General features: G+C 53.0%; 1 protein-coding gene across 1 annotated transcript; it reads right to left on the bottom strand.

Moving 5' to 3' along the window:
- Positions 1–11,851: 11,851 nt before the first annotated feature.
- Positions 11,852–13,437, bottom strand: HOXC12 (homeobox C12). The gene is made up of 2 exons (XM_052641436.1): positions 12,837–13,437; positions 11,852–12,090 (listed from the first exon to the last, which is right to left on the bottom strand). The coding sequence occupies exons 1-2, from the start codon at positions 13,435–13,437 to the stop codon at positions 11,852–11,854; spliced, it is 840 nt and encodes a 279-aa protein (XP_052497396.1).
- Positions 13,438–15,287: the final 1,850 nt, after the last annotated feature.

Here is a 15,287-nt window from a genome sequence, read left to right on the forward strand (position 1 = left end):
GGCCTGACTATGTGGGATGTGTGTGCAGCCCCCCTGCCCAACAGGGGCTCCTGGTGGGTAGGTTTAGCAGGGGACGCAAATGTGCATGTGCCTTTGGAGCTAGGCAGGTTCACCTGAGTGTCCCAGGGTGGGAACTGGAAATAGGGAAGGACTGCCTGTGCCTGGGAACATTCTGGTACATGTACTTGTGTGTTGGGTGAGAATTTGTCACGGTATGCTTTGTTTCTGGGGCATTTTAAGTGTTCCTGTCTGGGATTTTGCGGGGTTTATTAACCTGCATCCGCTTGGCCTGTTTATGTCTCTTCGAAGCAGATCATCTGGTGTTTTTCAATTTTGGGCCCATTGTATGTGTGTGTGTGTGTGTGTGTGTTTAGCTTCTCAGAGAAAAAGGGTTTGGGTGATACCTTTCCAGTCCCTTTCCCTCAGATTCCTGCACCCACCCTAAATCACACCTCAGTCTCTGCCTTCACCACAGCATCTGGCCCTGCTCCACTCACTGCCAGTCCCTAGTCTCCCCAGTGGTTACCAATTTTCTGTGCCAGGCACAAAATACATCTTTGCAGGATAAGGTCTGGCTATCTCTGTCTTTCCCACATTAGGGAAAAGTCCCAGCTCCTAATAAACTCCCTCCCTTCCTAGGGCTCCCTTTCCCTGGGCTGAGGGAAACCTCAGAAAGGGCTTCCCCAGTCCATTCTGTCCTTTAAAAGTACTCTCCACAGAACTCTAGAGAGTGCCAGAGAGGGCCTGCCGCTCCCTCCCTGGGACTTCCTGGCTTCAAATGTCCTTATCCTGGCCACCTCCTCAGCCCCCAGAGCCCAGGCAGTAGGAGGTTTGCCCAGATTAAATGTCCATAGGAGAGACACTTATCACCTTAGAGCTCAGCGTCAGAGGCTGTTTTTGAAAGCCAGGCTCCTTTAACACCAGCAGAAATAATCAAATCCTCCCCCTTTGTTTTTCATTATCAGAACACAGGGTGGGAGGGCTGCCGGCAGCGGAGGCCTGGGAGCTCCCCGACCACCCTCACTGCTCCTGGCTGCTCCCACCTGGGCCCCAGGCCCCACTTCAGGTTCCAGAGAGCCCTTAGGTGCCCTCAACCAGGTAGGTCAAGTGGGAGGGGGCTGATCCCAGACACTGATTTTTCAGTTAAGAAGGGTGCAGGTGACAACCAGAAGGGGTTTGTGGGGCATCAGGTTTAACCAGAAGCCTGCCATCAGGACCTCCCTCCCTTGGCTATTAGAATTCCCATGTAATAAGCAATGATTAGGCCTAAAAAGGGCAAGGTGGACTCAGAGCAGGCAAAAACAGGAGAAGTCCTAGGGAGAGGTGAGTCCTTCACAGACACCTCCACGCCATATTCTCTCTCTGCCCCACACTCCTAGTGCTGTTCTGGTACCCTGGAGGGACCGGGCCAAGGATTCCACTTCAGGATCCTCTCTCTGGCCGCCTTTCTCCCCTGAGCCCGCCCGCTGCCCGCTGCCCGGGCCGCCGCGGCGGCTCCGGAACTCGCTTTCCCTCCGGCCTGCCGGCTGCGGCGCCGCCTCACTCCGCCTGTCTCTGCCTGACTCCTTCCATCCCTGCCTTCACACCCCGCCGCCCCCACCTCTCAGACCAACAGACATCGAATGCCCTTGTCTCTCCGTACCCAAGGCCTAGGCTCAGCCGGCTCAGCGCTCGCGGATCGCCGCCGCGCCACCGGGTCCTTGCGCTTCGCTCCCGGTCCGCCGCTGCAGCGTCCTTCCTTGCTAGTTGCCGGGTTCAGCCGCTTCTCTCTCTCACTTTCCCCTTTCTCCCCCACCCCTTTCCGCCTCTGGATGTGAGAAATAAATAAATCCAAGTCCCCTGCTTCATCAGACCTCCCCACTCTTGCTGCCTCACTTCCCCTCCTCCTTACCGAGTGTACCGCCTTGTTTTCGAAGGAAATCTGAATAGTCAGACATCTAAGCTGTAAATGAACTTTTTTTCCTTTGTGACGGCTAATTTTCTCTCCAGTTCTTACGTCCCATTCCGCTTCGCGGTAGAATGAAAGGGATTTAGGAGTCTGCAGTATTGGGAAGAGGGAGTGGAGAGACGGAGCCCAGAGTTACAGACGGTGGCGAGAGATACGGAAGACGAAGAGATACCGAGAGAAAAAGGCACTGGGGTGGGGAGAGGGAGGGAGGGAGGGACGGAGGGAGGGGGAGGGGGCCCCAGCTGGCGGGAGCGGAGCCAGAGAGAAAAGGAGAGAAAAGTTTCCCGGAGTCTTCATTAGTTGACTTCTGTGTCCACTGCTACCCCCAGCCGGCCGAGCTCACCCCCAATAAAGGAAGGAGGGGGGTCTTTATTTTTCTTTAAGGCCCCTAAGACTCCAGTGTTTACAAAACCAGAAATGCCACGGCCACGTCCTGGCAGAAAGAAAGGCTGAAATGGAGGACCGACGCCTTCCTTATAAGGTACGATGCTAACTTGACCTTCACTTTGTCTTGGCGCCCCCCGCCCACCCAGACCGCTGCAGGCTGCCAGGCAGCGCCCAGGCGACCCTGGCCGCTGCCTCCCTGCTTCCTTTCTTTCTCTGTCAAATGTCTCTCCTTTTCTTTCCCTCATCACTTCTTCCTTCCCCCTCCTCTCCTTTTCTTCCCCTTTTCCTACCCTTTCTTTTTTACCTCCTTCCTTCCTTTTTTTCCCCTGCTGTTCTTCTCTCCCCACCCCACCCCCCCTTTCCTATCACTCATTCTTTTGATTCTTGCCTCTGGTTTCACGGCTTCCCTTGATTCTCTTTCCTGGCCTCTCTGATGCAATCTCATTCTCTCTTCTTTCCTGATCTTTTGAATCTCGGGAACAGGAAATAATATTTTCAATACTTTCCCATCCCCACCCCCACTGACCTCCATGGCCCTCACCTGGCTTCTGCCCCCATCCAGGTATCCCTGAGGAAGAGGGTCCAGGAAAGAAGGCAAGTTTGGGATCAAAGGGGCTTCATTTTGGGCCCAGTGCCCACTTGAGGATGGCAATGAACTTGGAGGACTTTGTCTTCCTGTCACTGGCTTCACCTGCCAGGTCTCTGTGACCCCAGGGGTCTTGAACTGAGGGTGAAGCTCTTGTTTGGGAGGGTTATGGGGAGAGCAGAGACCACTGCTCTTGAGACTTAGGGGAAGGTTTAAGGAGTAAATTGCTGTTTGCCTTTCTCTGAGCTTTCAGCCTGTAAAATCCTAGATATTTCACTTAAGGCATTTGGGGAGGGAATTTAGAGAAATAGGGATTTGGAAATTCCCACACACATAAAGATAGAAAAGAGATAGATTTTTCAGGCCTCTCTGCTTTGCCTCTTGTTGCCTCCCAGGCTCCAACAAAGCCTCCAACATTAACTGTAATCATATCTTGTGTGGCTATAAAATAAATGATATTATGGACACCCCTATAATTATATCTTATTCTCTTACTTGTGATAATTACAATACTGGATGAGGCAGATCTATGCAGACAAAGTAAAGCCAAGGAAATATGCTGAAAAATGAAAGTGAGACTGTCCTTTCTTGAGTATGTTTCAGAATCTGTAAACTTGCCAAGGACCTCCGTGGTTTAGGAGTAGCCATCTTGTAGGGGATGGGTCATACTGGGAGACCCTACCACCTCCTTTTCTCCTGATACCCCCCTCTGCACAGACACCAGAGAGGATCAGACCATCAAAAGGAAATGCTTTCTCTCTCCCCCTACAATTATCCGGATAATTGCTTGAATCCTTCCTGGAATACTGCTGGGTAGTCAGGTTGAGATTTCACCAGGAAGTGCAAGGGACAGGGATTCCAAATGGGGGAAGCTGAGAGAGCCTGCGTTCTTACATTCCTAGACTTAATAGTTCTGTCTAGTGTTACACTGTTTCTTCAGGCGAAGATCTTTGTTTGCCTTCAGTCATATTTCTCCCCTCCCCCTCCCTTTCTCTCTCTCCACCTCCCCCTTTTGGTCCCGTTAAAGTAGATTCAGATCGCTCTCTGCTCTTAATAGATGACTATAAAAGTAAAATTAATTCCCCCCTGCCTACTAATATCAATATCTCTCTGTTCAGTATCCACATTGGTGAGAATAAACAGAATTAAGTGCTGCAACCCAAACCAGCAATTACATCCAAGGGTTTTTTTTGGGGGGGGAGGGGAATGTTTTGTTGCTGTTTTTGTTTGTTTTTTGTTTTCCTTTGGGCTTATCTAGGGGTGTTTACTCTGCTGAGAGATAAGCAGGGTATCTGTATTATTATTTTTACAAGCTCACTGGGGCCTGAGCCAGTATCAACTTGGTAGAAAAAGTAAGCTTGAAGCCAGAGAGCGAGCCTAAGGAGGGAAGAGAGCGCCAGACGGAGATGAAAAAGGACCACGCAGAGAAATGCGGGGAAAGGAGAAAGCGGCAGGTTCCTGAACAAACGCGGTGGAGGACAAGACAGGCACTCATGGACAGAGGTTTATGTATCTTTATTTTTTTTCTAATTTTTTAAAATTTGAGGCTTGATTTTAAAAAGGGAAAACTCAAGGAGGGGGGAGGGGAGAGGGAATTATTCGAGTTACAGCATTTCAGCCCTAGAAGGGAAAATCCCTGGATACACCGGATCCTCGGTGATCTCCCTCTCGGACCACCTCCTCGATCTTCGGTGCTACACGGCTCTGGTTCCTACATCGCTCTGGCTCCGACCTGCTGCTGCCCCACAGACCCCTGGGCTGGGCCCTCGAAGTCCCCCCTCACGGCCACCAGGGCTTCCTTGCTCTTCTTATCATCTCCATCTTTATGACGAGGCTTGTTAACAAGACCAGCGAGCTGGCCACGTACATCTATCTCCGCCGCTCAGGCAGGCTCAGCCAAGCAGCGGAGGGTGTGGGGAGTGGGGAGGCACTAATTAATTGATTCCTTTGGACAGTAAAATATGGCCGCATCTACACGGAACCCATTGACTCATAAACAATATCTCTGCTGGGTGTGAGTGTGTGGTCTCTCAAAGAATTTTTCCATAGGTATGTGTCAGATAGTCCCGGATTTTTAGCTACTAAAGAAGGACCCAAGTGGACTTAATTTTTAGGGGACCAAATCAGAATTTGCTCAGCCCCCCGAAATGCTTTAAGTTATCACTGCCTCTGGAAAAGCACTGGGAGTGGGTTTTGTTGAGAAAAACTTGGGTTATGGGGTAAAATTTCCTGGTTGCTTGGATAGACCTGGCCAAGATTGAGGTTGGAAACTGGAGTCCAGAAGCTGGGCAGGCCAGAGTCCTCTTCCTGGTTGGCTGGGCAGAGTGGGGCTGCTATGGGATTAGTAAAGGTCCCGTCTTTACTTCATACTGCTTCCTAGACTTGAATTTTGAAAGTAAATTTTTAAAAAGTTAATTCTCACCCTTCAAGGAGCCCTTGTATGGCCAGCATACACTCAGAACCTGTCTGTTACACACCTCTCCTGGCTGCTGCACTCTGGCAAACCGGAGTAACTGGATATTTACAGTAGGTCCAGAAGAACAAATGCTAAGATAGAAGGGATAAAGTAATTAGACAATGCTAATTCCATGCAGGCATGATTGTGCAGTTAGACCCTGCTGCAAACAGGACTTAGGGCTCAAAATATAGACCCTGACTTCAAACAAGAGAGGCAACAGTTAAACAGAGATAGGAGACCACTGATATAAATAATCCATGTAGATGTAGAGGGGGTTTTGAAAAGACAAATAATAGAAAGTTCAGAAGGATAGAAAAGAGCTTCTGCTGATGGGGAATGTCATTGCTAATGCTTGGGCTTCCTCCTGATACTGTTTTTAATATTGGCAGAGAAGTGTGTACTATAAATACAATACTATGTGAACCCAAAGTATGTACTTCAATGTATTTGGTACACATACAACATGTATGCAAATGTAATTCACAGAATATATTTTTCATGTACTCAGTTGGTATGCACTTTGTGTATATATAATAACATGATATATTTTCCATGAAGTTTTAAAATGTGGATATATTAATAATAAGATATACTATTAATATCTAGTATTATAATTATTATCTGGATGCATTGTCCATGTACTGATTTTATATGGCTTTTACAGTGTATATACTCATGTATCTAAGTTGGTGCAGGACTGTACTGTAAATGAATTTTTATACATGTAAATGAATTTTTATATATGATGGATGTACATGCTATATGTAATTTTTTTTCAGGAGGTGGCTTTCCCATACAATAGATGAGTGCCTACATTTGTATATTTTCTAGAGAAATATATTTTCCATTGCCAGAATGTACATGTAATATAGAGCTCTGTGCATTTTAGACTGTTTCAATATGTCGGTTATGTGGGCAGTATGTCCAGGCGTACATTTTGTGGAACATCTTTTCCCTGCTCCGAATGTGGACTATCTTTCACAGGGAGCTTTTCTAGCAAGAACTGCCAGTGAGTTCCATCCACACAGACCGGTCCTTGAAGTTCTCCACTCCATATCATGAAAATTGACAAACCAAAGGCTTGTCTCGGAGTACCAACGAAGCGACTCACGCTCAGAGAGAAGTCACCCCCAGGCAACAGGCTGGGTCGCACTGCCTAAAGGTTCTCTGTGTTTGATTTCTTCCAAGCCTCGGATGCCAGGCTCCTGCGGGGCGGCACAGGCTTTATTTAGGAGCCTGAGGCAGATCCGCCGGCGGTAAGGAGCCCGGCAGGAGGGCCGGCCGCCGCCGTGCGGACGCCGCGTGCCCAGCAGAGGGAGGCCATTTGGAAGAAAGGCCTGGTTCCCGCAGCCTGGCAGCGTGTGGGACTCAGGCTGCTCTTTGAGGTCACCCACAAACCCATGGAGCGTCTCCCCGGGCTGGGGCTCGGGGCTCATCAGCTGGGCGGGTCCGGGTCTTGGCGGTCTCCGCGGCTCCGGCCAGCAGGGGTCATCCCGTCATTCGCGAGGGCCGGCGGCCCTCGGGCGGCGACTGGCGCTGTTGGTTGGGCTGGCAGCTACATGGGGCGGCGGGGCCGGGGCTGGGAGGCGCACCGTATTTCCTCTCTGGGATCCCGGGCGCCCCGGATCCGAGGTCGGGTCAGGCGCTCGGGGAACTGGACCGAGGTCCCGGAGCCCTGTCCGCCGGGCCGGGGCACGGAGCGCTCCGGACTCGGGGCGGGGAGCGAGGGCCAGGCGCCCGTGACGGCCACCAGCTGCCGGCGGGTCTTTGTCTCGCTTGGAGCGGCGATCGCTAGCTCGGCGCCGGGCTGCCGTGGTACGGGGCTTTCGGTGGCGGCGGGCCTGAGACGCACGCTTCCCCGCGGAAAATCGGCAGCTCCTTCTCGACGGAGGCAGACACTGTAGGGCGGCCGGTCGGGCCAAACACTCGGCTTATGCGCGGCGGTGGGGTCCTCGGCCTGCAGCCCACCTCGCGCTTAATTACGCTGGGACCTTCGGCGCCTCCGTGTCCCCGCCGCACAGAGAGGGCTGGGGGCTCCAGTATGCGTTTCTCACACGGGTCGGGGGCCTACAATCCTCTCCTACTTTCCGGGTAATGGCAGGGAGGATGGGCGGAAGCTCTGGCCGGTCCGGAACCCAAGGTCCCGGGGGTTTGCTTTGTTCGAAGATGGGGCCGGCGGTCCCTGCTTGACTCTGGGTCTGTGCCATCGATCTCGCCGGGTTTCCGGCTGCATTAGCATCCGCAGAACCAGGGCTGCCGGGCCCATCTCCCGTCCGTTCGTCCGTTCGATAGTGGCTTAAAATACCCTAGCTGCGTCTAGGCAGCGCAGAGTGGAGTAGAACTGGGTGATAATCAGGGCCCAATACACAACTTATTTGAGTGGTATAAACTTATACATACACAACAGTGAAATTATTTTTTACCTGAGTTATCCAGATAACTCTCCCCTTTTCCTGTCTCTCAAGACCCAATTACAGACACAGGATGCTTTGTCTTAAATCAGTGGAGTAAATTGTAGTTTGAAGGCTTAAACCAGACAAACAATTGCAAAATAGATGCAGTCTTTGCCCAGATACAGAGCTCAACTGCACCCTGGGTTATTTAGGTTGCAGCTCCAACCATGACCTTCTGTTTGTCCAGGAGAGCCAAGGACTTGTTATTTAGCCATTGGGAAGAGGTTATAGTGTTTTTTTCTTCCCTGACAACTTCCCCAGTTATTGAGTCTCGGGGCCTGCATAGACAACACATAACAAGGAAACTTTTCTCTCAGATCTGCACTGTCTCTGGGGATAAATCAAGGGAATAAGTTGAAGGTCAGTAATTCCTGACCTCCCTTCTTTCCTATTTAGCCAGAAATGCTTTCTCTGTTAACTTCCTGTATAGATATGGCTTAAGAAGAGGGTAGTCTCTTTGGATTTAGGACCCCCACCCCCCCACCCTTTATTTAGACCTAAGGGTAGCAATCCAGTCCCTCCCCCCACCCAGCTCAAGGCTTCCAGAAGCTGTCCAGCCCCCATCCTCCAAACTCTGTGGGCCCTTTATATGAGTACCCCCAAAGTTTGGGATCTCCTTTCTGCCTAAACCCCTCAGATGCACACTCAGCAGGGGATTGGGGCAAAGGGAGGATGGGATTTGGTCTGAATTTGGTACTTTTTCTAGTTGCAGGAGTAAGAAAAGGAGGCAAGAAAGAGAAAGAAAGATTTCAGGGTAGGAGGCCTGGCTCAGGAGGCTGAACTCTGTGGGGGCACTTGCCATTCTGGAGCAGGCCTAGGAGGGTGGAGGGGGAATGTGGAGAAGACTCGTGACTGGAGCCTAGCTGTAAGAAAGGGAAACTTGGGGACCAGAGGCTCATGGGTGGTGGAGGCAGAGGGAGGGTGTCCCTTCATCCATAAGGAAGGAGTGAGGTAGCGGTGCAGAGGACTCGTGGGCCCAGCTGGGACTAGACTCTGGCCCAGACCAGAGCCCCTCTCTAGCATGACCTGAAGGGGACCACGGCTGACAGGGATGGAGCGTGTATCACCGGCTTCAATCAGTCTTTAGTACCCTGTCCAGTCATCTGACAGTGCCCCAGATGTGCTCCCACAGTGAATCCACAGAGCTAGAAACATACAGCTGAAGTGTGGACCTACCAGCCCCTGCCCTATACCCCATGGCACTCTCACCATCCCATCTCCTACCCTGGCTTCACTCCTGGGAGTTCCTGCAGCTCAGACTTTGTTTCTGTGGTCCCACAGGTAGTGTCAGCCTCCCCCAGGCTGTCCACATGATTTGTACAACCCTGTGACTCCTCAGATATCACTCTCCTCCCCACTCATCTACCATCCCTCAATTTTCTTTCTGCTAGTAATTGCTTGGGACTGGAGATGGCAGCTCATCAACAGATCTTGGTTGCTCGTATATTTTTGTTGCCCATGCAACCACTCTTCCTTTATTATTGTAGGTTTATTATTTTTATTATTCATCTGAGCTGGAGAAAATAAAGTGGGTGAACAGCTAGGAGGTTGGGGATCCCATTCTTTCTGGGCAGAAGAGACCATGTGTAGGGAGCCAGTTTAAAATTTTTTCTCTCAAAAAATCACATCATCATACCATCATGTTTTTAATTATTATTAATATGATGAAGCAACTCTGTACAAGGACAATATAAAGGGAAAACGTGCTAGAGACAGACATCCGCATAGGAGGGCACACTACAGAGAGCTGGGGAAGGAGGGAAAAAGGGCATCTACCCACAAGGGTCACTCTAGGTACTAGCAACAGACACAGATGAGGACACAGAGTAACAGAGACGCTCACAGAAGTTTAAAGCGACAGGAAGAGAATATTGCATATCTTTGTTCCCCCACCCCTGTTGGAGTGTTCTGGTCTCTCTTCTCTATTAAGCTGTAAGAGTCAGGCTGGAGTGGTGGAGCTCAAACCCAGCACCCCAGAGCCCAAGAGGTCACAGGAGGGGCTCAATGAAGGGGTAGATGGGTGACCTGGCAAAGAGGGCAGCGCCTCACACCCAGGTCCAGCCCACAGGAGAGTGCGAAGACAAGCTGGAAGCCTAGTGATTTTTGCAAATTTGTACATAGGTTACTGTTGGTGGGGAAATGTGTCAGGTACCCAGTGGGGGATGGGGGTATGTGATTGTACAGGCTACTCTGCAGGGCTGAATTTGGGGTTATGAGTCTGCCCGCTTGCAAATACAGTCAGGAGAATGGTGTAGGCCCAATGGTGTACTGGGCAGCTGTGCCTGTTTGTCCATGCTGCTGGCTATACAATCTTGTGCAGGGCCTTGAAGCTGGTGGCAGAGTGGGGGGCCCTGTGGATTGCCTTTCCAGGATGTGGAAGGAGAGACTCTGCCCAGGTGGGAAGAACTCCAAGCAAGCAGGCCAGTTTCAAACTGTCCAGGCTGGGTTTAACTCCCATGATTTCCCCCCACCCCACCCGGCTTCTCATTCTCTGCCTCCTGTCAAGGCTGGGTCAGCAGATGGGAGGTTGAGGGACTCTCACCAACAGGAATAAAAATGAGTGCAAGAAGGCAGACCAGCTCCCTCACTGCTTCTCTTTCCAAAGCTCAGCCTGGCATCTACCCAGATGGGGGTGGGGCCGCGGCGGAAGGGGGCTATGAATAAAAGGCTCTCGGCGGCTGAAGCCACCCTCTGGCCTACAGTGGGTTTTGGGGATGTGCCCTTCCCTCTCTGGTCCTCCTAACCCGTGGCTCCTTGGCCTGTGGGCGGAGGCACCGGATCTTCAGACAAAAGGCGGAGGTTGGGGAGCGGGTGGAGTGAGGGGTGGGTAAGAGAGAAAGGAGTTGGGTGGAGGGCTGCAGCGCCCACCTCCTTCATTGTCACCAGCCTGGGAAACCCGGGCTGAGCGGGGGGCCTCTGCGGCCGGTAGCCCCTTTTAGGGGCGGATTCTCCTCCCGCCTCGTAAATTATCCTGGTCCAGCCTCCGGCCGGCCGTGACCATGAACGCCAGCGGAAAGAGAGGATCTGCTGCGGCTGCCAGAAACTCTCTCGGCCAATCAATTCTGCGCTTCGCAGCTCCTTTTACAGCCTCCCGGGTTTCCCAAAGAGCCAAGTGGGGGTCCCTGGGGTGGCTACTGAACCTGAGACTGCGTCTGCTCAGCTCTCAATTCCCCTCTTGCGGCTTCCGGTCCGCAGCCGCCTGGACGGCAGGGAGAGTGGACGGCAGCACACCTGTCAGCGGATGGGCGCAGGGGCCTCGGTGCAGGGGGCTGAGGACCAGGAGCACGGTTGGTGCGTTCGGGTAGCCTGCTCTAAAGGGGACCTAAGGCTGATGATCGCCCCGTCCACCGCCAGCTCGGCAAAATGCGCATGCCTTCTCATCCCTTTGCCTGCTCCGCGTCCAGGCCTGGAGGACCCAGCCCCCAGCGGACTTGGGCACTGCTGACCATTCTGTTCTCTCAAACCACACTTCCTCCTGTTCCTCCACTTCCTCCTGCCCTCCCAGAGCCCCCCTGACCCCATCCCCAATCTCTGCTGATACTCCACTCTCGCTCCCTCCTCTTGGCCAGTCCTAACCCAACAACTGCAAGCTCTGAGAGCATTGGCCCCACTGTCCCCATCCTGGCCTCCTCCTGCAGGCAGACTGACCAAAGATCATGGAAGGAAAGTGGTGGGAGGGGCGTCTTAGTCACCTTGCCTCCAGATCCTCAGCCCAAAGCCTCCATCCCCGGGGTCAAACTAGCCCCTCCCCAGGGCCTCAGCCTTCCCTTCCCCTACCCCCTACCTGCAGCTGTGGGCTTCTCTCCCTGGCTGGGTTCTTCCCTTGCCTCTGGGACTTGGCAGGGTCTGCTGGGGGTGTGTGGGAGGGAACCACGAACAAAAGAGACAAGAGGACGTCCAGGGAGGACCTGCAAGAGACGCCTGGCATTCTAAGTGGGGACTGTGTCCCAGGCAGCACCCCCTCTTGCTGTCCGCCAGAGACAGGCTCAGTCTGGGACTGGCACCAGTGTCTTGGCCCTCTAAAAGAAGGAGAGAGCTTGCTCCCTCAACAGAAGTCTTTTCTTTTTCATTCTGCGGTTCTGAAACCAGATCTTGACCTGCTGGTCACTAAGATTCAAGCGGTCTGAGAGTTCCCTCCGGCGCTGCCGTGTGATGAACTCGTTCACCAGAAATTCGCCCTCCAGCTCCGCCAGCTGCAACTTCGAATAGGGCTTGCGCTTCTTCCGTGAGCGGCTGTGGATCGGGTACCAGGGTGCTCCTGGGTGGAGACGAACCAGCAGGGTTGACCAGAGGACCAAGAGATGACGAGCCCCGTACCCTCGGTCCTTGCCAAGCCCCTTTCACCTTGGCCTAACAACCCACGAGAGGCTCTTCCTCTCCTGTTTTGCAGACTCCCATCCCCACCAAATCCTCCGCCTTCATCAATCTCTTCTTCCCCTTTCACTCTTTTCTCCTGGCCTCCCCAACCCTACTTCTCAGTGCCGAATCCCAGAACCGTCTAGATTCTTATCCTCTCACTTCTCCTCAAACCTCTTCTCCAGGATATCCTGGCCCCTTCCTCTCACATTCTCCAGAATGGAGTCCCTGATCAGTTAGAACAGACAAGGGCTAGTGACAAGAGTAAACCGTATCCGCTGGCCTTTCTTTAAAAAAAAAAAGAAAAAAAAGTAGGGAATGGGGGCCTTCGGGAAGGTGGAAAGAGAGGCCCTGGGCAGGCAGGGATCATGCTCTGGGTCCCCAGGCCCCAGACCTGGAAAAGTGTCAGAATCCCCCGTCTCCGGAGCTCCCTGCCCCCTCCGGCTGCAAACCAAGCAAAAAGGGAATCTCCCTAGTTCTTTTATGGGGATATTTACATGTTTATAGGGCCCCCCCCCAATTCTTCTTTTTTTCTTTTTAAAGAAGCGCTTCCTCACCGCACAGTCTGTCACCCTAGGCGGCCCTAGCTCAGTCCTACACTGCCCGCCCGAGTGAGACGTCCCGTCCAGAGTGGGCCGAGGTCCTTACCGCTGGCCGCGAGCCCGCCACCGGGGTTTAAAGGCGATACCAAGCTTCCGGGGTCGCCCGCGCCGGCGCCCTTGTTGCCCTCGTTGAGCAGGGACGAACTGGAGTCGGATTCCAGCGACTGGCACGAGGGCGGGTCGTGCGGGGGCCCCGCGCCGCCGTCGCCACCGCCTGCCGCGTAGTCGTACTTGAAACCGAGCGCTGGCGGCCCCGACGGCTCCAGCGGCAGCAGCGCTGCCCCGGGCCCGACTCCTGGGCCGGGATCGCGCCCGCGCTCCTCACGCTTCAGGCCCCCGCCGCCCTCGGCGCACGGCTCGCGGTAGTAACCCTTGCTGTCCTCCACGCGCGCCAGCTCGCACGTGCGGCCGAAAGGAGGGTTGAGAGACACCGGGCTGCCGAGGTAGGGCTGCGGGTAGCCATTGCACGGCTCCGCCGACGGCCAGGGCAGCGAGCACACGTTGTCGCGGCGCGGGTAGGACAGCGAAGGCAGCCCGGGCAGCTGCGCCCCGGACGCGCGGAAGTTGGGAAAGTAGAAGGTGTCTCCCGTGTGGATGTTCACCAGCGGCCCCACAAACCCGGGATTCAGGAGATTATGCTCGCCCATTTCCGCGGGGCCCGACCGGCAGCTTCTACTTTATTGCTATCTGACATTAAACATAGTTAAACCTGCACCGGCCACCCATTGGCCGTCCGGCTCACGTGGGCGCCGCCGCCAGGGGGATGGGTGGGGACAGAGAATCCCCCCACCCTGCACCAACTCCAACTTCCCCCTTCCCCAGTAGAGGCGGGTAAGAGTGAAGGAACCATGGGGGCAGATTTATTCGCTGACTTCTGGTTTTTAAAAAAATCATATAAAACCTAAGGCAGAGATCGAGGTAATCGCCCGACACGGGGAAGAGGAAAACGCCACACCAAAAATACCCTCACACGCTTCTGCAACCTGAACAAGACCCGCCCCCCCCCCCAGATGTACTATCTTCTGGCCAGCAGCTGGCCAGAGCACAGCCTGTCCCTCTTTAATTAGCTCCTTTATTAACTAAAACCGTTGGAATTTACAATATATCCTCAATAAATTACTATTAGATATTGTGTCATATAAAGTTTACTGGCTGTTTAAGGAGACGGATGAGCCCTTTGGCTCGGGGTTTATTTACAGTAGAGGCGAAGTGGGGGTAAAGACAGGTTTTCCTGCAGCTGTCTCTTCCAGCCCTATCGCTGCCAGCTTCTTTTCTTCGGCTCTTTCTCCTCAGGAATTTGGGGAGACACGTGGGGTCCTCTCCTCCAGGAGGTGCTCAGGGAGGATTACTAATGCCAGGTCTTCCCCACTCTCTACCTGGGAGCCACCCAGCCTCACATCTTCATTCACTGTTAGAGGAAGAATAACAGAAGAGAGACGGAAGAAGCAGAATAAGGACTCTCCCAACTCAATGAGGACTTCCCCATCTGCTCTTGAAAACCCAGGGGGCTGAACTACTCTTCCCCATGACTTCTGTGGGTCAGAGGGGTTTCTGGGGGGGGGCTGTCCTCTTGGAGTCTTTGCAGCAAGAGACTCTGGGCTCCCAGCAGGGCTTGGCTGGCTGGAGAGGCCCCTGATTCCCACTGTGGAGGAAACACTCACACCCTAGAACGAGCCTAGCCTAGTGCTGGGACCACAGATAACAGCGTCCAGCCCAGTAGGTGTGCTGGGAGTGAGGGAAGGAACACCAGAGAATTATCTTCTTGGGATTTAAAATTATATGTATGGTGCTAACCCCAACAGCTCTTTTTGCAGAAGGCTGAGAACCTAATGCAGACCATTGGCAAAATTAATAGACATCTGGAAGCCACAATCTAACTTCAACCAAGTCCACAGACACACAGTCAAGCAGATTAAAATGAAAAGGGAAACAAACCTTCCCTTCGAAACAAGGTGTATTCTATTGGAATCTAGTAGACATAATACTCAGATTTCTATGCTATTATTTTGGGTTCTTTTGAGCCAAAGCTCAAAGCATCGCTTCAAGTAATACCAGGTGGGATTAATAGTCCAGCAAAAGCCTAAATATGAGAATACACCAGATTTAGAGAAAACTAGAGAGATGACAGAGTATGGGAGAAAGAAACCCACGTGGGTGAAAGTTAATATCTGAGAATGAGCGGAAGCCACAAAAGCAGACCTAAGCAGAAGATTCTCATCTCCCTCTTTTTCTCTATTCTGCAGGACACGGCAGAGAGAATGCAGATTCTTTGAATTCCAGAGCTTCTCGAGCAATTTCATATCCCAAACCATAGCTGCTCACTCCGACAGAAATGTGTCCGCTCGGGCGTCTCCCTGCCCGGCACAGCTCGCCGCTCTTAGCTCGGTACCCTCCGCTCTCACCCCGCTTCCTCTTCCCCTCCCTGGCCAGCTAGGCGGCCTGGCCAGGTCCCTTCTGCCCCCAGGAGCCCGCCCCACGCCGGGCCCACTTGCCGGAA

The sequence above is a fragment of the Budorcas taxicolor genome, chromosome 5 (genome assembly GCF_023091745.1).
Source record: "Budorcas taxicolor isolate Tak-1 chromosome 5, Takin1.1, whole genome shotgun sequence".
NCBI lineage: Eukaryota > Metazoa > Chordata > Mammalia > Artiodactyla > Bovidae > Budorcas > Budorcas taxicolor.

Coding starts and splice junctions, on each gene's coding strand:
- HOXC12 (XM_052641436.1), bottom strand. CDS start 13,437: ATGGGCGAGCATAATCTCCTGAATCCCGGGTTTGTGGGGCCGCTGGTG. Junction 12,091..12,836: donor TGGCGGGCTCGCGGCCAGCG/GTAAGGACCTCG, acceptor GTCTCCACCCAG/GAGCACCCTGGTACCCGATC.